This window comes from Pseudophryne corroboree, chromosome 6 (genome assembly GCF_028390025.1).
Source record: "Pseudophryne corroboree isolate aPseCor3 chromosome 6, aPseCor3.hap2, whole genome shotgun sequence".
Classification (NCBI taxonomy): domain Eukaryota; kingdom Metazoa; phylum Chordata; class Amphibia; order Anura; family Myobatrachidae; genus Pseudophryne; species Pseudophryne corroboree.
In genome coordinates this window covers 36,093,299-36,117,996 of record NC_086449.1, presented here as the reverse complement: position 1 = coordinate 36,117,996, position 24,698 = coordinate 36,093,299, and the positions used below count along the sequence as shown (strand labels likewise).

The 24,698-nt window shown below is 44.8% G+C and overlaps 1 protein-coding gene across 1 annotated transcript in view; it reads left to right on the top strand.

Moving 5' to 3' along the window:
• LOC134934208 (uncharacterized) overlaps positions 1-24,698 on the top strand; it is a 76,662-nt gene that overhangs the window by 26,550 nt on the left and 25,414 nt on the right. Inside the window, exon 4 of the mRNA XM_063929696.1 lies at positions 9,333-9,665. Coding sequence (XP_063785766.1) covers positions 9,333-9,665 — 333 coding nt within the window. The remainder of the gene's footprint in view (positions 1-9,332; positions 9,666-24,698) is intronic.

The following is a 24,698-nucleotide window of genomic DNA, read 5'->3' as shown; positions in this document are numbered from 1 at the left end:
GTTGCACTGCGTAGCTGATGAAAATGAGGTACATGGCTGTCCAAGGTATGAGGCACTTGTTGGATTAACCTCTGTCAAGGCAGGTGTAAACATTGCAGATCGTATGCATGCTCCCAACTGGGGGATCTAGGGTTGGCAGATGTAGAACACTACACCAAGCCTTGGTAACAGCAGGCAGAGCAGGATATTGGACGCTGACAGGCAGGGATTCCGTCAGAGCATCCTCAGTACAACGATACAGTGTAGATGAAAGGAACCAGTGAATTACATGGCAAGGGTAAACTATAACCAGCACAGAGGGAGTGGCCAGCCAGGTATATAATAGGCATTTGACCAATAAGCATGCAGGCAGTGAGTGGGCAGTAGTGATCTTTAATTACATGCAGTTATCCAGACTATACAGAGCCGGAAGCTGCTTGTGTTATGTTGCGTAGTAGCTGGAACCGCTGCCTGCATCCAGCGTCGTGGTTGCTAAGCACATTACGGGCATTGTGGCTTCTGAACTGTGGTTGCTAGACACCATGCTGGGGCAAAGCCAATAATGAAAAGTGAGGCATGATGGAATTGTTCTTGGGCCCTCCCCTACCCGGCCACTTCCCTACTCCAAGACCACACTACCTTCCTGATTTGTTGTGGCTCTCTCCAGCTACTGCCAGATACCCTCCACCCAACTACGCAGGGACATTAGCAACAGCTGCCACATTTGGTAGTATGTGTGGGCTGCAGATGCTCCTGTACACAACAACTCTAGTCTGATTCTACTTTAATTGATGGACTCTACTGTTTAATTCGGAATCTGTTTAACCCTGTGGTTTTTGACCTGTCCTTTGCTACTCATACTTTTTGTTCTCACTGCCGAATCAAAAACTCCCTACCATCCTGCGTAGTTCATCTTTATGAATTGCACATACTGGCCACTTGTTTGGTAATACTACATAACAAGACCTAGAGGGCTGCGTCACCTGGTGTCACCAAGGACAAGATGTATTACCTATGGAATGGGTATTGTTAATGCTGATTAACTTACAGGATGAAAAAGCAATACCTTGATATATATATAGTAGGGTTTCCACACTGTGGAGAGTGCACTCACGCATAAAGACAAATCCATCCAAAAATAAAATGTAGAGTTTTATTGGTCATCACATAGCCTTAGTGTCGACATTTCGGTTCATAAATGAACCTTTCTCAAGACCGTCAATGTAGAATAATCAGATCAACATCGTATAGAAAAAAGGTTGATATAATATCTAAAACAAGAACAAAAAAAACACACTTGAGAACTCCGCCTCCCAGACCATATAGCAATCTAATCTCAATCGATTATTTATATAAGACAAGGCACCAGTGTATATATACCCACACCACTGCTCATCGCCCACTCTATAGGAAAAAAAATTGTGCAATGATAGATTACGTAGCATGCAGCACCTCAGTGTCACCATAAGTCCCTCCGTGTGGTCCCACTCACCTGACCTCACTTCTTCCATAGTATATATGGACAGAAGATCGCAGGTATAGATTCCTCAATGCTACAAATCATGTTTTCAAAGAACATATAAATCTATAGGCATATTATCTATAGGCAGATTTATATGTTCTTTGAAAACATGATTTGTTGCATTGAGGAATCTATACTTGCGATCTTCTGTCCATATATACTATGGAGGAAGTGAGGTCAGGTGAGTGGGACCACACGGAGGGACTTATGGTGACACTGAGGTACTGCATGCTACGTAATCTATCATTGCACTATTTTTTTTCCTACAGAGTGGGCGATGAGCAGTGGTGTGGGTATATATACACTGGTGCCTTGTCTTATATAAATAATCAATTGAGATTAGATTGCTATATGGCCTGAGAGGCGGAGTTCTCAAGTGTGTTTTTTTTGTTCTTGTTTTAGATATTATATCAACCTTTTTTCTATATGATGTTGATCTGATTATTCTACATTGCCGGTCTTGAGAAAGGTTCATTTATGAAACGAAACGTCGACACTAAGGCTATGTGATGACCAATAAAACTCTACATTTTATTTTTGGATGGATTTGTCCTTCTGCATGAGTGCACTCTCCACAGTGTGGAAACCCTACTATTTCAAGTGGATCGTTATGGTCTATTGGGAGCACCCGCTACGTTGGATTGAATGAGATGTGAGTGCAGGACCTACCAGGATATTGATATATATATATATATATATTTGTTCAGGCTGCAGTGACCGCTAAGCGTGTGTGTGTGTAAAACCCCTAACAGATGCGTACACGTTGCGTAAGCACGCCGTCACGTGTGAGCACGGAGTAGCTACACATGAGGCTGAATACACTGTATAACCCCTAGCGGAAAGGCACACGACACCAATTGTATTTAAAATATGTTGGGATCCAACCCACCAACAGTTATTTACTCAGAAAGGGGTAACAACAATAATACAATCAAAAAGAGAAACAGGCTACAATCAATGATACATATGTTTGTTCACCAGCGCTACCTTGATCCGGTCCTCAGTCAGTCTGCAAAGTTGACCCTCAGAGAATGTAACTGACCAACCAGGTAGCGTGGCTTTTATACATTTGTCCAAATCATGAAACAAAGGAATCTGTTAGCTCTTCACCCATAGGTAAAAGGATTGGTCATTTACAGTACAGGAGGGGTCATAGGTAGGTTTGAATAGGTGGGCAATGCCTGGTCCAGGTGGAGTTGCAGATGTTCTCCACTGTGTTCTCGCCAAATATCATGAGTACAGTAAATACAGTGAGATATTAATATTCTGTTCCTGCGCATAGTTATGCGCAGGAGCGTGCTACCTTCTGCAAACTGCTACCGGAATATTGCTCTTAATATACTGTACAGCTGGATACCAAACACCACCTCCTAACCTAACTCTGTCCCCTCGTATCCTGTAAAGTCGAATCCCTCTGTTGTTGTACCTTTGAAATAAATGAAACTCGCTGGTGTGGTGCATGTAGGCTATGTGTACATTATGTGCTATGTCAATTAAATATAGAATATGTCTTTGAGGCTTTTCCATGTGAATGCATATGCTACCGTAAATACTCATACCACGCGCTAACACGCAAGATTGCAGGAGCGATCATACGTAGCTTGCGAGTATGCGCACGCACGGTAGAAACAAGCACCCACACGGAGGCCATATGTGTGGTGTTTGTATGTGATGAGTGTGCTTGCAATATTTTCGACTTCGATAGTATCTTAATCACTGTTTCTTTTATTCTCATATGTCTTATCTTCTGTGTAGTGCTTATTTTCACATTTGCAATCGGTGGTCGAAATCTCGGTAGTCAAAATACCAATGCCGGAATCCCGACTGCCAGAATGCCAGCAGTGGTACCACAGCTATTCCCACTCCTGGGTGTCCACGACACCCATGGAGGGGAAATAGAGCCTGTGGCAAGCGCAGCGAACCACCAAGCTCGAAGTGTGGCGAGCACAGCGAGCCCGCAAGGAAATTTGTTGCACCCCCCTGTCGGCAATCTGGCAGTCGGGATTCCGGCATCTGTATTTTGACCTCGGGGATGTCGACCGCCGAATCCAACCCAGTGCCAGGTGTAGAATGAACAATAAATGGTTCTGATAAACTTGCAAGGATCCTACCATAGTATTTCCATCTCTCCCATTGTGTGTCATCGGTTCCAGGCAATGCTTGAGCAGATGTGATGTGCTCTGTGCAGGGCCGGGGCTTCTGAGTGGCACGGTTCCGCTGACCAGGGCCGTAACGAAGTGTGTGCAAGCAGTGCCTGGCACACAGCGCAAGTGCACTGAGGGCGCAGGACTGCCGGCAACACCCACAGGCAGGGCCGGAATAATGGTGGTGTGACAGTGGCGGCTGCCTTGACTGTAGCGGATTTACCGCTATGCGGCCAAAGTGGAAGGCGGGTCACTGTGTTGTGCTGCCTTGCCTATGTGTCCGCTCTGTCTCCTCTCCGGGTACTGCTCTGTCTCCTCTCCGGCACTCTGTCTTCTCTCTGGGTGTCCACTCTGTCTCCTCTCTGGGTGTCCACTCTGTCTCCTCTCTGGGTGTCCGCTCTGTCTTCTCTCTGGCACTCTATCTCCTCTCTGGGTGATGAAGACGTGCAGCGGGCGGCCAGTGGACTTAATGTGGTGAGTTGCTCCCGGGGCTGTCTGGTTGTGGTTCTGATGCTGAGGGTCCAGCCGGTGGTAGCAGCAGCAGGTGGTCCGTCCTATACAGCATCCTGCAGCTCTCTTCCATCCTGTCCTGCTCCCTGACTATTGTCGTAGCTTTGTATGTGTATTGGTGTATCTGTGTGTGTATTGGTGTATTGATGTATGTGTATTGGTGTATCTGTATGTGTATTGATGTATGTGTATTGGTGTATCTGTATGTGTATTGGTATATCTGTATGTGTATTGATGTATGTGTATTGGTGTATCTGTATGTGTATTGATGTATGTGTATTGGTGTATCTGTATGTGTATTGGTATATCTGTATGTGTATTGATGTATGTGTATTGGTGTATCTGTATGTGTATTGATGTATGTGTATTGGTGTATCTGTATGTGTATTGGTATATCTGTATGTGTATTGATGTATCTGTGTGTGTATTGGTGTATTGATGTATGTGTATTGGTGTATCTGTATGTGTATTGATGTATGTGTATTGGTGTATCTGTATGTGTATTGGTATATCTGTATGTGTATTGATGTATGTGTATTGATGTATGTGTATTGGTATATCTGTATGTGTATTGATGTATGTGTATTGGTATATCTGTATGTGTATTGATGTATGTGTATTGGTGTATCTGTATGTGTATTGATGTATGTGTATTGGTGTATCTGTATGTGTATTGGTATATCTGTATGTGTATTGATGTATCTGTGTGTGTATTGGTGTATTGATGTATGTGTATTGGTGTATCTGTATGTGTATTGATGTATGTGTATTGGTGTATCTGTATGTGTATTGGTATATCTGTATGTGTATTGATGTATGTGTATTGGTGTATCTGTATGTGTATTGATGTATGTGTATTGGTGTATCTGTATGTGTATTGGTATATCTGTATGTGTATTGATGTATGTGTATTGGTGTATCTGTATGTGTATTGGTATATCTGTATGTGTATTGATGTATCTGTATGTGTAAAGAGAAACAATTTGGAACTAAGCGCACAAATGTCAAAGAAATAACACATAGATAATTTATAGAATTAATTATTAAGAAACACTCCCCATTAATATCTATTGGTGGCTGCTAAAAAAAACTGTGTATTTGTGAAACACGCATAAAATAGTAAAAAATGACGATCTAAAGTGCCTCTTACATTCTAAAGAGACTCTTGCTGTATCCAGGAATGCCACCTTGGACAGATATGCCTTTATATTTGTGACCTCTTAGTTAAGACGTTACAGGCGATGGTCTCTATATTTTATCTTTTCTTTCATATACATCTTGATTATATGCTGGTCTGACGACTAAATATGCTGACTAAGACGCTAACTCTATTCCCAAAATATTTGTTCACCTGAGCACATTTTGCACTTTGTACGTTTGCACTAGTAGGCGTTTTAGAACGTAATTTTTTACTATAGTATCTTTATGTGTATTGATGCATCTACAGTATATGTGTATTGGTGTATCTTTGGCCCTCATTCCGAGTTGATCGGTCGCAATGCGAATGTAGCAGAGTTACACACGCTAAGCCGCCGCCTACTGGGAGTGTATCTTAGCTTCTTAAAAGTGCGACCGAAGTAATCGCAATATTGCGATCACAAACCTCGTAGCAGTTTTAGAGTAGCTTCAGACTTACTCTGCCTGTGCAATCAGTTCAGTGCTTGTCGTTCCTGGCTGACGTCACAAACACACCCAGCGTTCGCCCAGGCACTCCCACCGTTTCTCCGGCCACTCCTGCGTTTTTTCCGGAAACGGTAGCGTTTTCAGCCACACGCCCCTAAAACGCTGTGTTTCCGCCCAGTAACACCCATTTCCTGTCAATCACAATGCGATCGCCGGAGCGATGAAAAAGCCGTGAGTAAAAATACTATCTTCATTGTAAAATTACTTGGCGCAGGCGCAGTGCGAACATTGCGCATGCGTACTAAGCGGATTTTCACTGCGATGCGATGAAAAAAAACGAGCGAACAACTCGGAATGAGGGCCTTTATGTTTATTGGAGTATCTGGTGTATGTAATGTGTAAAAAGGGACTCTGTCTGCCGTTATGTGCAAAAGGGGATTCTACCTGCTGTTATGTGTAAAAGGAGACTCTACCTGCAATTATGTGTAAAAGGGGGCTCTACCTGCCGTTATGTGTAAAAGGGGACTCTACCTGGCTTAATGTGTGACAGGGACTCTACCTGGCGTAATGTGTGACAGGGACTCTACCTGGCGTAATGTGTGTATGTGGTGCTATTGTGCGGCGTAATTTGAATAATGAAGACTACTGTGCAGCATGATATATATTGGTATTTTTGCCCACTTCCCATGAATCCTCGCAACTATTTTATCGTGTCGGGGGGGTCAAAATATCTAGTTACGGCACTGCCGCTGACCAAATAGGGGCCATTGCCAGGGAGGATTCTGGCTTATTATGCAATCTGTAGCCTAAAGGCTGCAGCAGGTTACTGACATCTACAGATATCTGTAGCTGCAGGGCGGCCACGATCCGGAGTGCTTTGCATTCTAAAAGTTGGTAAATCGGGCGTCGCATTGCCCATAGAAACCTATTGGTGATGCGGGTGCCAAGGAAAATGGAGAAATTGCAGAGATATCTGCTGCTGTCCCACAGTAATACCATATTTGCCTACCCTCCTGGAATGGCAGGGAGGCCACCAAAAATTGGGATCCCCTCCCAGCCCTCCCGCAGTGCTCCAGCTCCCCCGCACCCACCCCTCCGCCGCTCACTTGCAGAGCACAAGTGGGCAGTCCAAAGGGACCTGATGACACAATTCCTGCTGAATCATGTCATCGTATCCCCTGCTATACAGTGCCTGTTAGATTGGGGCTCCATGCCTCCTGTGCTGCTTCAGCTACATAGCCTTGCCCCGCCCCCATGTGACATCATGCCCGCCCTCCCTGCCCCCTGCTGCGCCAAGCTGGCTGCCCTCTACCAGAGAGGGCAGCCCGAAAGTCGGCAACCCTGAGTAAGACTTTAAGGTGATACTAAATATTTGCAGTTAACCCAGTGTTTGGAGAATAAGCCACAAATATTTTGATAAATGGGACCCAGTGAAGCCGAAAGCTGGCCATACACCTTAATATATTCTGTCCAACCAACCATCCAACCAACCAACCAACCAACCAACCAACCAACCAACCAACCAATCTGCTGGATGGAATAAAAATCTGGTAATGAATGAGAGCAAATGACAATCGATCTGACAGACAGAAACTCGTTTGTTTGTTCAAAACAGATTTAACTAATTTGAATGACCACTTTTGTCTGTTTTCTGGTGCTTGGGAACAAATGATCATTGTCATTTGCTCTCATCCATTACCTGATTTTTGTTCCAACCAGCGAATTAGTTGGTTGGTTGGTTGGTTGTACAAAAAAATCTTAAGGTGTATGGCCAGCTTAACCTTGTGTTTTGTGTAATGTATTCCTTGTGCATTTGCTCCTGTGACTTTCAGGGCGAAGGGGCTTCATTTGCTTCCTTCACATCTCACATCTGCAGCTAAATTATAATACTGTAGGTAGCAAAATGCAAAGTCTTAGTGTAGGTACATTTTTCAATTATATCTGTTTCCAACTCAGAATAGAGTTCTAAGCATGTCGCCTTCCCAAGCTTGATGCACTCTTGGTACCAGCTTACTTGAAACTTTGCTCCATATCCTGCAGATCCACCTGGTCTCCAAACTGGATTCCTGACCTGTGTAACTGTAATCTGCAGCTATACTCTATCTGGTCTATTAGGGTAGCAGGTAACTTACCGACATACGGGATCCCAGCGGTCGATATAACAAAGCAGGGATCCCGTAGGAGAATGCAATGCCGGTGAATGCAAACTGGCGTCAGTATACTGGCGGCATATTACCGACAGCGGGCATCACGTATGTCCTGATAGCGGGACACACTGCCGCCCTGCCGTCGGGGGTAGGGTTAGGCTGCAGATCAGGGAAGGTTAGTGTTAAGGACCGGGAAATGACGTTTAGGGTTGGACACACAGTAGGGGAGGGTTAGGTTTAGGCACCCAACAGGGAAGGTTGGGGTAAGGTAGGGGGAGGGTTAGGGGTCTTACTGGAGGGTTGTGATGGCAGGGATGCCGTTCTCGGTATTCTAGCCGCCGGAATCCCGTCCATCGGCAAAGCATGCTGATCCGATCTATTAGTGCTTGGCTCAGCAATGAGATTATCAACTGCTAGACCAGGTTATGGCTATAGTATATCACTGGGCTATAATTTGGAAATTATTCAGACCTTATCTACTGTATACTAGAGGAAAAACAAAGCAAATGTATGAGAAAATAAACTCAAGTAATTGATGAAAAAGGAAGACTGTTATACCACAATGACACAGAGGTCAGTCACTTTCACTCATTACAAACATGGGGGGTATTTCAGACCTGATCGCAGCAGTATATTTGTTAGCTAATGGGCAAAACAATGTGCACTGCAGGGGGGGCAGATGTAACATGTGCAGAGAGAGTTAGATTTGGGTGGATTATATTGTCTCTGTGCAGGTTAAACACTGACTGCTTTCTTTTTACACTGCAATTTAGATTTCAGTTTGAACACACCCCACCAAAATCTAACTCTCTCTGCACATGTTACATCTACTCCCCCTGCAGTGCACATGGTTTTGCCCAACTGCTAACAAATTTGCTTTTACGATCATGTCTGAATTAGCCCCATGGAGCATAGATCATTATCTGTGTTTAGTCCAAAGATTATTACACAGATACTCAGAGATTGAAGTGTTAATATTTGTTTATTATTATTATTATTACTGCCAGTTATTACAGATAATACTTCAGTCAGTCACATCAGTCCCCGCCCCAGAGGAGCTGTATCCTTTGTCACATGGACACACACATATATAGTTAGAGTTGAAATAAGAACTCAGTGCTGTGAGTTAGTAATAATAACCACTACACCAACCATACTGCCCCTAATAGTCATTGACATTTCCTCAAGTAGAGTCCAGGAAGAGTAAGTACCAAGGTGCCGAGAGCTGTAGACACGTGACATCTTCTACTGCTTCTGATGATGATGACGATGATGAGCCTCCCAGTAGAGGTGGTTGATAATCATTTGTCTAATTCTGAGGAAATCAGGTCATGAAACCATTTGTCAGGTGGAATCTCTGAAATGTGGAAACTCTGCTAATCAGTACTCATTGTATTCTCTGTGTAGGTGACAGGTCCATATCTCAGCTGGATGAGTTGGTAGCTGTTCCGGGAGAAGAGATCACCATCCCCTGTCATTACCCGCAGGAGGCCACAGGGGTAGCACAGAAAGTCACCTGGTATAGAGGAGACAATGAGCTTTGCTTATATAATACATATGAACTCTACACCTTGGACCAGCGACGCAGAGATGAGCGGTACTCACTGGTCAGTTTCCCCACAGATGTCTCACTGCGCATACATAGATATGACAGCTCTTCTTACACCCATTACTGCTGCAGGGTGACCACCAGCAATGGAACATTCACAAGCAGAACAAGCACAGAGCTGGTCATTGCAGGTAAAAATAGGATATACAGTAGATGTGTGTACTCTGTGATATCAATGATAATACGATTTTTGTATCATTTATTAAAGCTTCATTTGTAATTATTTAATACATAATTAACCTGATAAATGCAAATATACAAGATGTGATATGCAGGGCTGAAACTAGGGCTGTGCAAGCAGCATCTCCTTTATACACTCCAGGCCGGCACCCTACAGTCTGTAGGCTTTGGGTGGTGCTGCTCTTACCTGTACCAGTGGCCTCGCCCCCTTCATGACATCATGATGACATAATTTTGGAAGTGCATTGGGGGCGTGGCCAGCACAGGCCATAGTACAGCATTGTTCTGGCACTGGAAATATAGTCCCTCATTCCAAGTTGATCGCTCGCTAGCTACTTTTAGCAGCCGTGCATACGCATAGTCCCCGCCCACGATGGAGTGTATTATCGCTTTGCAAGTGTGCGAACGCCTGTGTAGCCGAGGTCTGCAAACATATTTTGTGCAAAACAAGACCAGCCCTGCAATTACTTATTCTGTGCGATGAATCCAGCGACGAAGGTCCCGGATTTAACGTCAGACACCCGCCCTGCAAATGCCTGGACACTCCTGCATTTCCCCAAACACTCCCAGAAAACGGTCAGTTGACACCTATAACTGCTCTCTTCCTGTCAATCACCTTGCGACCAGCTGTGCGAATGGAATCGTCGCTAAAACTATTGCACAGCAATGATGCCCTTCGTACCTGTGCGACGCACGTGTGCTTTGCGGAGCATACGCATGCGCAGTTTAGCCATTATTTAAAAAATATCGCTACGCAGCGAACAACATCAGCTAGCAATCAACTTGGAATGACCCCCATAGTACAAAACTGCACTGCCCGGGATTGGGGAAAACTAGATCACTCAGGAGAAAGTTGGCCAATATTTGGTATAAAAACCCAGTGGCTATTCCTCTAGCTTAGGGGGGTCATTCAGATCTGATTGCTGGGCTGCTAATTTTGCAGTCCTGCCAGTGGTGCAAGTCGAAAAAAAAATTCTTATAGGTACTGTGTGTGTGCACAAAAAAATGGGTTTGGCCAAATGTCACATGGGGCATGGCCAATGGAAATGGGGGCGTGATACTCATATGGGGGAGGGGCTGATACACATATGACCCCAATAGTGCCAGATACACGTTGCCCCTCAGTGCCAGTTATAAATTGCCCCACAGTGCCAGATACACATTACCAGATACAGAAATGCCCCCAGTGCCAGATAAACATGTCCCCCCAGTGCCAGATATGCCTCAGTGCCATATACACATGTCCCCACCATGCCAGATATGCCCGCAGTACCAGATACAGAAATGCTTCCACAGTGCCAGATATGCTCCCTGTGCCAGATATGCCCTTAGTGCCAGATACACATGTCCCTTCAGTGCCAGATATGCACCCAGTGTCAGAAAAACATGTCCCCTCAGTGCCAGATATGCCCCCAGTACCAGATACAGAAATGCCTCCACAGTGCCAGATATGCCCCCAGTGCAAGGTACACATGCCCCCCCTTCCCCTGCTGCTCATCGCTGCTGTCCTGTTCCTGTGTGTGAGGGGAGGAGAGCGCAGCGTGCGCCTCTCCTGTCCCTCAGTCTCCGGTGGTGGTGCAGGTGTCTACCTTCAATTCAGTGCCAATCCAATCAATTCAGTGCCGATCAGGAGCCTTGGCTGCCGGTCCGCGAGCTCTGATTGGTTCACGGGCCAGTGCTAAATTGAAGGTAGACACTGAGGGGCAGGAGCGGCGCCCCGTCGGCGGTGGGTACGACGTGGGTGAGAACATTCCTGCCATGCGCCCACTGTGTTCAATGGTGCTGTCAGTCCAGTCGGCTCTAACTCCCCTCCGTGACGGCCACTTATACTCTACCAGCTATTAAAGTTTATTTTCTTACTTATTTATACAAATATATATATTTTACTAGTTAATTTAGCATTTCCTCAATATTACCAAATAAACTGGTTATAAATTACAGCGTATTACATGTGCCCCCCCCTTGAACCATGCGTGTCCTCATGCATCTTATAAATTTTTATCTGGGTCACTCGGGCGTACATTTACAAGCACAGCAATTACAGGTACATCTGAAAGTATCTCAATCATGGAACCGTAGAGGTAATATGCCTCTAGTGCTTCGTTTTGACCTTCTATTTGCCGGGGTATGGCTTCTGGGGCCATGATTCTTATTGAGCTCGGCGGACCGGTACCGCCCATGAACAACAGAAGCTCTATGGGATCGTGTAAGGGAATATCTCCTGGGGTTGCCGGCCCTTCTGCCAAAGCCAAATCCTCCTTCCATATTGCAAGGTTTTAGTTGCTCGTGGGATACAGTTCTAAATGGTCCTTCTTGACCACGACGGATCTGATAGGTATAGTTATTACCAGCTAGAACACTGACCACGATGTATGGAACATCCTCCCACATGGCATCAAGTTTGCTAGAGCGATGGTTCTTTTTCAACCAGACCTTGTCAACTTAAAGTAAAGGAAGGGGCCGAGCATTGGCATTATAAGCTCTTCCTTGCCGTTGGTGGGCTGCCTCCATCCTCTGCTCTACAATCCGTCTAGCTGTTTCAATTCACTACTGGTGTTCCCGTACCCAATCAACTCGGGGATCTACTAGGTCGATCACAACGGGGTTCAATTCCAAATCTCTAGGCAGCTTACCCTGCCTGCCGAACATTAGGTTGTAGGGTGTGAACCAGTTTGAACAGTGTTCAATTTTATTATATAAGTAGTTAACTTCAGGGAGAAGGGTAGGCCATTGGGTACGTTTCTCCACAGATAGACTACGGAGCATTCCAATGATGGTCCGGTTTGCTCTTTCACATAACCCATTCCCCTGTGGGTGGTAGGCCATTGTCCTTACTTTTAGGCAACCGTATAGAGTGCAAAGTTCATTAAACAGCTGTGATTCAAAGACTGGGCCTTGGTCGGTCAGGATTCGGTCAGGGTATCCATAGGGTCTTACAAAATGTTTCAAGAAAAGCTCGGACGTGGTTCTTGCAGTTAAGTCTCTTGTAGGAACAACGACAAGGAACTTGCTGTAATGATCTGTCATGGTTAGCGCGTACTGATATCCAGTACTACTGGATTCTAATTTTTTACGTGATCTAGGGTGACGATCTCCAGGGGGCGTCAGCTTCTAATGGAATATAAGAGGTCTTTTTGGCTGTTGTCCGGATGCCTTTTGATGTTGCAAGGTATGCAGTCACGGCACCATTTCTCAATGTTCTCCCTCATTCCAACCCAAAAGTACCTTTTTTCGTAACACTGTCTCAGTTTTCTGGGTACCGAAGTGTCCAGACTTATCATGATAGGCCTCAAGCAGAAGGGTAGCCTGACGTTTTGGAACTACCACTTGCGTAATAGGTTGGTGTGTGCTGGGGTCAAGGCTGCTACAGATTATATGCCCTTGCCTTACCCGGATGCGGTCTCGGTGTCTCAATAATTTGATTAATTCTGGGTCAGCTTCAGCCTGCTGCGTCTTATTCAGTGGGTGCTTCTGCTGGGTAAGGCCCATAAGCTTGTTCAAAACTGGGCTTTCTCGTTGGATTTTTATCCACTCCAATGTGGGTAAAGCAGGAGGAGGACTTTCGGGTCGTACAGGGGCTTCAGCAGTGACTGGGTCAGATGTCATGATCCATCCTCCGTTCACAGGATGGAACACCGGGATCTCAACGTCCTCAGCATCATCTTTTTCAACTTCAGGAAGGTCAGTGACGGGTAGATGGGATAGGGCGTCAGCATTCCCATTCACCTTTATGCTCCGGTAGGTGACTGTGTATCGAAAGTTGGCCAAGCGGGATACCCAACATTGTTCGAGTACTCCCAATTGTGCATTGGACAGATGAGCCAATGGATTATTGTCGGTCATGATAACTACCAGGGAAGCAGCCAGGTAATTCTTGAACTTCTCTGTAATGGCCCATATAAGAGCAAGGAGCTCTAACTTAAAGGTACTGTAGTTCTTACTGTTTCACTCTGTTTTACAAAGGCCTCTACTGGCTTATGCTATTACCCTTTCCAGGCCATCTTGCATCTGTGATAATATGGCGCCTAAACCCCAGTGGCTTGCATCTGTATAGACTTGGAAAGGCTTCTCATAATCTGGATAGGCGAGTAGGGGAGCAGTTACCAGAGATGTCTTGAGTAGTTCAAAGGCATCTTCACCCCATAGAATTAAAGACGAACTCCACCTTTCCGGTCCAGACGTGCTGCGCAGTAATTCATGCAATGGAGCGTCCAGTTTAGCATAACCTTGCACGAACCATCTGTAATTGCCCACGAAACCCAGAAAACTCCATACATCCTTCACTGTCTTTGGTATGGGCCATTCTTGTACCACGCGTATCTTCTCTGGGTCTGGTTTGACACCCTCAGCGCTGACAATATGTCCCAATTATTGGACCTTTGGTTTGAGTAGATGACATTTTGCCAGCTTAAGTTTTAACCCCAATTTGATGAGCTGCTTGAACACCTTCTCTAGATGTCTGAGATGCTCTTCATAATTCTTTGATAAGATTTTAACGTCATCTAAGTACAGCAGGACCATTTCGAAGTTATGATGTCCCAATGTTCCATTACACGTTGAAAGTAGAGATGAGCGTGTTCGGTTCGTCGAGATCCGAACCCCCCCAAACTTCACGTGTTTTTCATGGGTCCGAGGCAGCCTTGGATCTTCCCGCCTTGCTCGGTTAACCCGAACGAGGCAGAACGTCATCATCCCGCAGTCGGATTCTCGTGAGATTCGTATTCCATATAAAGAGCCGCGCGTCGCCGCCATTTTCACTTGTGCATTGGAGATTGATCGGAGAGGATGTGGCTATGTTCTCTGCCTGAAAAGCTCAATATCTATGCTCAGTGTGCTGCAAATATCTGTGCTCAGTGTGCTGCATTGTGGTGACCACCAGTATATTATAGTAGTACAGTACAGAAGGCCATTGCTGTATCTTGCAGCTCCGTGTCAGACTCCGTTCTAGACAGTATCCTGATCAGTGATCAATATCTGCAGCATTGTTGTGTGACCAGTATATACTATATAGTAGTACAGTGCAGCATTTTGGTGACCACCAGTATATATAGTAGTACATTACAGTAGGCCATTGCTGTACCTTGCAGCTCCGTGTCACTTTAAGTATCCATATCTGTGCTGCATTGTTGTGAGTAGTATATAGTAGTATAGTGCAGCATTTTGGTGACCACCAGTAGTAGTACAGTACAGTAGGCCATTGCTGTATCTTGCAGCTCTGTGTCACTTCAAGTATCCATATCTGTGCTGCATTGTTGTGAGCAGTATATAGTAGTACAGTGCAGCATTTTAGTGACCACCAGTATATAGTAGTACAGTAGGCCATTGCTGCATCTTTCAGCTCTGTGTTACTTCAACTTTCCCTATCTGTGCTTGTGAGCAGTATATAGTAGTACAGTGCAGCATTTTGGTGACCACCAGTATATAGTAGTACAGTACAGTAGGCCATTGCTGTATCTTGCAGCTCTGTGTCACTTCAAGTATGCATATCTGTGCTGCATTTTTGTGAGCAGTATATAGTAGTACAGTGCAGCATTTTGGTGACCACCTGTAGTAGAACAGTACAGTAGGCCATTACTGTATCTTGCAGCTCCATGTCACTTCAAGTATCCATATCTGTGCTGCATTGTTGTGAGTAGTATATAGTAGTGCAGTGCAGCATTTTGTTGACCACCAGTATATATAGTAGTACAGTACAGTAGGCCATTGCTGTATCTTGCAGCTCTGTGTCACTCCAAGGGGTAAATTTACTAAGATGGGAGTTCTATTTAAGATGGGATGTTGCCTATAGCAACCAATCAGATTCTGCTTCTCATTTATCTATCACCTTCTAGAAGATAATACCTGGAATCTGATTGGTTGCTATGAGCAACATCCCATCTTAAAAATAACTTTCATCTTAGTAAATTTACCCACAAGTATCCATATCTGTGCTGCATTGTTGTGAGTAGTATATAGTAGTACAGTACAGTAGGCCATTGCTATTGATATAATAATAATATTACTGGCATATAGTTCCACACATCAAAAAATGGAGAACAAAAATGTGGAGGGTAAAATAGGGAAAGATCAAGATCCACTTCTAACTAGTGCTGAAGCTGCTGCCACTAGTCATAGCAGAGACGATGAAATGCCATCAACGTCGTCTGCCAAGGCCGATGCCCAATGTCATAGTAGAGAGCATGTAAAATCCAAAAAGCAAAAGTTCAGTAGAATGATGACCCAAAAATCTAAATTAAAATCGTCTGAGGAGAAGCGTAAACTTGCCAATATGCAATTTACGACACGGAGTGGCAAGGAACGGCTGAGGCCCTGGCCTATGTTCATGGCTAGTGGTTCAGCTTCACATGAGGATGGAAGCACTCATCCTCCCGCTAGAAAAATTAAAAGAGTTAAGCTGGCAAAAGCACAGCAAAGAACTGTGCGTTCTTCTAAATCACAAATCCCCAAGGAGAGTCCAATTGTGTCGGTTGCAATGCCTGACCTTCCCAACACTGGACGGGAAGAGGTGGCTCCTTCCACCATTTGCATGCCCCCTGCAAGTGCCGGAAGGAGCACCCACAGTCCATTTCCTGATAGTCAAATTGAAGATGTCACTATTGAAGTACACCAGGATGAGGATATGGGTATTGCTGGCGCTGAGGAGGAAATTGAGAAGGAGGATACTGATGGTGAGGTGGTTTGTTTAAGTCAGACACCCGGGAATACACCTGTTGTCCATGGGATGAATATGGCCATTGATATGCCTGGTCAAAATACAAAAAAAATAACCTCTTTGCTGTGGAATTATTTTAGCAGAAATGCGGACAACAGGTGTCAAGCCGTGTGTTGCCCTTGTCAATTTGTTTTTAGTAGGGGTAAGGACATTAACCACCTAGGAACATCCTCCCTTATACGTCACCTGGAGCACATTCATCAGAAGTCATTAACAAGTTCAAAATCTTTGGGTGACAGCGGAAGCAATCCACTGACAAATAAATGCCTTCTTCCTCTTGAACCCAAGCTCCCAGGGCAAACCACACCACCAACTTCCTCAGTGTCCATTTCCTCCTTAGACAGGAACGCTATTAGTCCTGCAGGCCATGTCACTGGCAAGTCTGACGAGTCCTCTCCTGACTGGGATTCCTCCGATGGATCCTTGAGTGTAATGCCTACTGTTCTGGCGCTGCTGTTGTTGCTGCTGGGAGTCGATCGTCATCCCAGAGGGGAAGTCGGAAGACCACTTGTACTACTTCCAGTAAGCAATTGACTGTCCAACAGTCCTTTGCAAGGAAGATGAAATATCACAGCAGTCATCTTGTTGCAAAGCGGATAACTCAGGCCTTGGCAGCTGTGTTGGTGTTAGACGTGCATCCGGTATCCACCGTTAGTTCACAGGGACCTAGAAAATTTCTTGAGGTAGTGTGTCCCCGGTACCAAATGCCATCTAGGTTCCATTTTCTCTAGGCAGGCGATACTGAGAATGTACACAGACGTCAGAAAAAGAGTCACCAGTGTCCTAAAATATGCAGTTGTACCCAATGTCCACTTAACCATGGACATATGGACAAGTGGAGCAGGGCAGCCTCAGGACTATATGACTGTGACAGTCCACTGGGTAGATGTATTACCTCATGCCGCTACAACACCAGCGGCGCCACCAGTAGCAGCATCTCACAAACGCCAACTTGTTCCTAGGCAGGCAACGCTTTGTATCACGGCTTTCCATAAGAGGCACACAGCTGATAACCTCTTACGGAAACTGAGGAACATCATAGCAGATTGGCTTACCCAAATTGGACTCTCCTGGGGGTTTGTGATATCGGACAACGCCACCAATATTGTGCGTGCATTACATGTGGGCAAATTCCAGCACGTCCCATGTTTTGCATATACAATGAATTTGGTGGTGCAGAATTTTTTTTTAAAACAACAGGGGCATGCAAGAGATGCTGTTGGTGGCCTGAAGAATTGTGGGCCACTTTCGGCATTCAGCCACCGCGTGCCGAAGACTGTAGCACCAGCAAACACTCCTGAAACTGCTCCGCCATCAGCTGAAGCAAGAGGTGGTAACGAGGTGGAATTCAACCCTCTATATGCTTAAGAGGATGGAGGAGTAGCAAAAGGCCATTCATGCCTATATATCTGCCAACAATATATGCAAAGGAGGGGGAATGCACCTGACTCAAGCGCAGTGGAGAATGATTTCAACGTTGTGCAAGGTTCTGCAACCCTTTGAACTTGCCACACGTGAAGTCAGTTCAAACACTGCCAGCCTGAGTCAGGTCATTCCCCTCATCAGGCTTTAGCAGAAGCAGCTGGAGAGATTGAAGGAGGAGCTAAAACGGAGCGATTCCGGTAGGCATGTGGGACTTGTGGATGGAGCCCTTCATTCGCTTAACCAGGATTCACGGGTGGTCAATCTGTTGAAATCAGAGGACTAAATTTAGCTACCGTGCTCGATCCTAGGTTTAAAGCCTACGTTGTATCTCTCTTTCCGGCAGACACAAGTCTGTAGATGTTCAAAGACCTGCTGGTGAGACACTTGTCAAGTCAAGAGGAACGTGACTCGCCAACAGCTCCTCCATCATTTTCTACCACCACTGGAGCTGCCAGGAAAAGGATCAGGGCAGTCAGGAGCGAAAACTGACATCTGGTCCGGACTGAAAGACCTGCTAACGATTACTGACATGTCGTCTACTGTCACTGCATATGATTCTGTTACCATTGAAAGAATGGTGGAGGATTATATAAGTGACAACATCACCGTAGGTACGTCAGACAGTCCGTACGTATACTGGCAGGAAAAAGAGGCAATTTGGAGGCCCTTGCACAAACTGGCTTTATTTTACCTAAGTTACCCCCCCTACAGTGTGTACTCCGAAAGAGTGTTTAGTGCAGCTGGTCACCTTGTCAGCAATCAGCGCATGAGGTTACTTCCACAAAAGGAGGAGAAGATGATGTTCGTCAATATGAATTATAATCACTTCCTCAGTGGAGACATTTACCAGCAATTGCCTCCAGAAAATACACAGGGACATGTGATGGTGGATTCCAGTGGGGACAAATTAATACTCTGTGAGGAGGGGGATGTATACAGTGAAAGGGGTGAGGAATTGGAAGATGATGATGAGGTGGACATCTTGCCTCTGTAGAGCCAGTTTGTGCAAGGAGAGAATGATTGCTTCTTTTTTGGTGGGGGCCCAAACCAACCAGTCATTTCAGCCACAGTCGTGTGGCAGACCCTGTTGCTGAAATGATGGGTTTGTTAAAGTGTGCATGTCCTGTTTATACAACATAAGGGTGGGAGGGCCCAAGGACAGTTCCATCTTGCACCTCTTTTTTATTTATTTATATTTGCATCATGTGATGTTTGGGGACAGTTTTTTAAGTCCCATCCTGTCTGACACTGAAGTGCCACCCCTAGATGGGCCAGGTGTTTATGCTGGCCACTTGGGTCTCTTAGTTTAGTCATCCAGCGACCTCGGTGCAAATTTTAGGACTAAAAATAATATTTGGAGGTGTTTAGAATAGACTGGAAATGAGTGGAAATTATGGTTATTGAGGTTAATAAAACTATGGGATCAAAATTACCCCCAACTTCTATTATTTAGGCAGTTTTTGAGGGGTTTTTTTTTTAAAAAACACCCGAATCCAAAACACACCCGAAAATTTTCAGGGAGGTTTTGCCAAAATGCGTCTGAATCCAGTGGTAAACGCAGGATTTGCATGGGGCGGTTTCCAGAACTGGGTGGAGCCAATCATGGGGGTTGGGACTGAGGTGACCAGTATATGCTGCGTCCGTAAAACTAGTGTGTCTGCATGTATATATATATATATATATATATATATATACATAATGTAGAGAATGGATGCTGGTGGCACTCACGGTCTTGTATGGACACCAAGAAATGAGCAGACTCAAATCAGTGTAGCTTAACGTTTCGGTCTTTATTCGACCGTCATCAGAAGTCACAATACAAATAATACAAAAGCTTACCTTTATACAAACAGAGTATCACCACACGTGCGGCGTCCCCGGTTCACACGGAGACTTACTTCCGGTTGCGTCATTGCCCATGGACAACCTTGCCCTGCTGGCGTCGCATACCGGTGTGCGCATATCCCATCACCATAGTAACATATACACAGAGGGTTGGCCCCTTGGTCCGGACAATAACACTGTTTAAAGGGAGCAAACACAATGCAAATATAGCAGCTTGGGACATAAAAAAATGTATATCATGAGGCGTGTAGATGCTGCTTGTAAATAACCTGATGTACACCTTAATAATCTATGTCAGATGCAGATTATAATAAATGCAGCAAATAAAGAATTACAAAAAACAAGCAAATGAGAGAGTTTCATTCAGCCCGTTAGGTGACACCGTATTTAACCGGTGTATCCAGCGGGCTTCCTTCTGCAAGAGAATTTTATGCCTGTCACCTCCCCGTTTGGAGGATGGAACCTTCTCTAACATTTTATAACGTAAGGTGGCCAAACCATGCTGGTACTGTTTAAAATGTTTGGCCACCGGCTGATCGATATGCTTGCCCTCCAAAATTTGCTTGATTGCACTTCTGTGCTGTGACATTCTCTCTTTGAACTGACAAGTGGTTTTGCCTATGTAAAGGAGCCCACAGGGACACCGGATGCAATAAATAACGAATTTACTGGTGCAGGTTAAAACCTGTCTAATCTTGATTCTGTGACCATTATGAGGATGTAATATGTAATCACCAGTCTCCAGATAGAGACAAGTAGTGCAACCTGTGCATTTATAATTGCCAGGTTTCTTGGAAAGGAAGGTTACGGTAGGGGGGACAGAGAATGAGGAGACATCATTGTGTACTACCTTATCCCTAATGCTATTACCCCTCCTATAACATGGAAGATACCTGCTGGTCTTGAGGCTAGACATGTCAGGATCTGACTGTATAATGGGCCAGATACTCTTAGCAGTATCTGTCAGACGTTGGCTAGCGGTGGTAAAGCTAGTGACACATACAACTGCATTCTGTGCTCCCTTATTATGTATGGTCTTTTTACTAGGGATTTTAGGTTCTAATGTGGCCCTTGTTCTAGCCGTCTGTAAAAGAATATTACTGTAGCCCCTTTCCAGAAATTTAATGGTCATCAAATCCATCTGCTCCTTCTCATCCACAGGGTCACTGCAGATGCGATGCACCCGCAGGAACTGTGAATATGGCAGACCATTCTTCAATGCCTTCGGATGATGGCTAGAAGAAAGCAATAAACTATTAACATCCGTGGGTTTTCTGTAGACACTGGTTTTAAAGTGACCCCCCTCCTGTCTAATTTCCACATCCAAAAAATGGATACTAGATGACTGAATGTCAAAAGTAAATTTGATGGCACTATCCATCCTATTAACCATTTGCATCATCTCAACGAAATCCTCTCGGGAACCTGTCCATAGGATGAAGATATCGTCGATGTAACGAGTATACATGGCGATATTTGTCTTAAATCGAATGTCTGAAAAAAAGAGATCATGCTCCACACCGAACATAAAAGCATTAGCATATGCCGGTGCGGCGCAAGATCCCATCGCACAACCTCTTTCTTGCTTAAAAAATTCATTGTTAAAAAGAAAATAATTTCTAACTAACGTTAATTCAAGCAATGACATAAAAAAATCAATATCAGGACCAGTATACTTCGGATTACCACCTATCAGCGTTCTAACCGCTTTAAGGCCCCGATCATGGGGGATGCTGGTGTACAGGCTAACCACATCTGCCGTGCACAACCAGCATTCACCCGGGGTAACCTGTGCTTCTCTAAGTTTTGTTAAGAATGTAGTGGTATCCTTAAGATATGTGGCCTCGTTCTGAATTACCGGTTGTAAATAGAAATCTACATATTGAGCAATTTTGGAATATAAAGAATTCCTGGCTGCTATTATGGGTCGTCCAGGAGGACACGCTGAATCCTTATGCAGCTTGGGTATGGTGTAAAAAACCGGCACATTAGGTGCCCTAACTCCCAGCGCCTTTCTAGTGGTATTAGAAATAATACCATTAGTTTCAGCCTGTTGTAATAAGACATTCAACTCACCGGAAAATTCAGAAGTTGGATCCACATCTAGTTTGGTGTATACTGTCTGATCATTGAGCTGACGATATGCCTCTTTTGTGTAGTTCACCAAATCCTGAATCACGATGCCTCCCCCCTTGTCGGCAGGGCGCACCGTGATGTCAGTGTAAGCTGATAAATTCTGCAAGGCAGAACGCTCTGCCTTAGTAATGTTGGAAACATATGGACTGCTAGAATTACTACAATCATCTATGCTTTGAGACATAGTGCGTGTAAACACTTTAATTGCAGAATTGGTAGAATAAGGGTCAAAAGTAGATGCGGCCTTGACAGGACAGTCTGCCACATCATCTTGAGGAATAACCTTGGAGTTAAAAAACTCCTTCAAACGTAACGTCCTGCTGAATCTGCAGAGATCAACTCTGCTATCAAAATCATTATGCAGATTTGTAGGTACAAAGTTAAGTCCCTTGGATAGTATACTAATTTCATCATCAGTGAGAGATCTGGATGAGAGATTGTATATCACTTCTTTGTCTTTGCGCCTTTTGCGCCCTTCCCTTTGGCACTGGCCGCCACGTCGGGTTCTACTTCGGCAGGGCTTTCTCGTTGGGCCCTCGTCTGAACCCCTAAAGGGACCGGCTGTGGTGGGGGGCGATGACGTCTTGATGACCCCAAGTCAGATTCACTGTTGGAGGCACCGCTGGAGGTGTCACCTTCCAATGGAAAACGCTGTGCTCTCCTCGAGTTACGTGATCGAAAATTATTGGGTCTAGACGTAGTACTACTGGCCCAAACGTACACTTTGTTTTCTGCATAGTCCTTAGTCACCGTTGAAAACTTCTTAGTTTTAAATTTTACAAGGTCCGCCTTATATTTCTCGACTTGTGTGGCAAGTTTGCTAATCCAGTCACAACTGACATCCACACTAAGCTTAGGTAAGATTGTTTGTTCCAATTCCCTTATCTTTGTACGAACCAGTTCCAGCTCTCTGGTAGCCTCCTCGACCACCAAGAGGATGAGGTCAAAGGATGCCTTATTGAGCACTGCGGCCCATTTACGACAAAATTCCGGGTTGTGTCTTCCTATCGTTGGGGTGTTGCGGATACGGAATCCTCTAGGCAACATCTTATCCCTATAATAGTCGGAGAGGCAGACCCCGTGTAAATAATAATCAGTTTCACGGTTCTTTAATTTCAACAGATGTAGATATAATTGCTCATGAGTATCTGTTGCTACATTGGAAGATAGTCTGTCTTTGACCAATATTCTTTCTGCATCAAGGTCCGAAAGCGTAAGCAGTTCTCCCTGTGGCAGTGCAGCCTGCCGGAATCCGGAAACCTCCTCCTGTACCGTCTCCATTCTGAATATGCGTCGTGTTGCGCTGGGCGATTCGGCAATCGCCTGTATCTGAATATCAGCGTATGGGTGCCTTAATGGTATGGACGCGCCACTATGAGCAAGTCCAATAATGCAGTGAAAAGACAATATTCGGCACTCCCATAGATTCAAGTATACAACTTGCCCGGTGCCATCCACAGAACAGGTAATGTAGAGAATGGATGCTGGCGGCACTCACGATCTTGTATGGACACCAAGAAATGAGCAGACTCAAATCAGTGTAGCTTAACGTTTCGGTCTTTATTCGACCGTCATCAGAAGTCACAATACAAATAATACAAAAGCTTACCTTTATACAAACAGAGTATCACCACACGTGCGGCGTCCCCGGTTCACACGGAGACTTACTTCCGGTTGCGTCATTGCCCATGGACAACCTTGCCCTGCAGGCGTCGCATACCGGTGTGCGCATATCCCATCACCATAGTAACATATACACAGAGGGTTGGCCCTTGGTCCGGACAATAACACTGTTTAAAGGGAGCAAACACAATGCAAATATAGCAGCTTGGGACATAAAAAAATGTATATCATGAGGCGTGTAGATGCTGCTTGTAAATAACCTGATGTACACCTTAATAATCTATGTCAGATGCAGATTATAATAAATGCAGCAAATAAAGAATTACAAAAAACAAGCAAATGAGAGAGTTTCATTCAGCCCGTTAGGTGACACCGTATTTAACCGGTGTATCCAGCGGGCTTCCTTCTGCAAGAGAATTTTATGCCTGTCACCTCCCCGTTTGGAGGATGGAACCTGCTCTAACATTTTATAACGTAAGGTGGCCAAACCATGCTGGTACTGTTTAAAATGTTTGGCCACCGGCTGATCGATATGCTTGCCCTCCAAAATTTGCTTGATTGCACTTCTGTGCTGTGACATTCTCTCTTTGAACTGACAAGTGGTTTTGCCTATGTAAAGGAGCCCACAGGGACACCGGATGCAATAAATAACGAATTTACTGGTGCAGGTTAAAACCTGTCTAATCTTGATTCTGTGACCATTATGAGGATGTAATATGTAATCACCAGTCTCCAGATAGAGACAAGTAGTGCAACCTGTGCATTTATAATTGCAAATTTTGGAGGGCAAGCATATCGATCAGCCGGTGGCCAAACATTTTAAACAGTACCAGCATGGTTTGGCCACCTTACGTTATAAAATGTTAGAGCAGGTTCCATCCTCCAAACGGGGAGGTGACAGGCATAAAATTCTCTTGCAGAAGGAAGCCCGCTGGATACACCGGTTAAATACGGTGTCACCTAACGGGCTGAATGAAACTCTCTCATTTGCTTGTTTTTTGTAATTCTTTATTTGCTGCATTTATTATAATCTGCATCTGACATATATTATTAAGGTGTACATCAGGTTATTTACAAGCAGCATCTACACGCCTCATGATATACATTTTTTTATGTCCCAAGCTGCTATATTTGCATTGTGTTTGCTCCCTTTAAACAGTGTTATTGTCCGGACCAAGGGGCCAACCCTCTGTGTATATGTTACTATGGTGATGGGATATGCGCACACCGGTATGCGACGCCT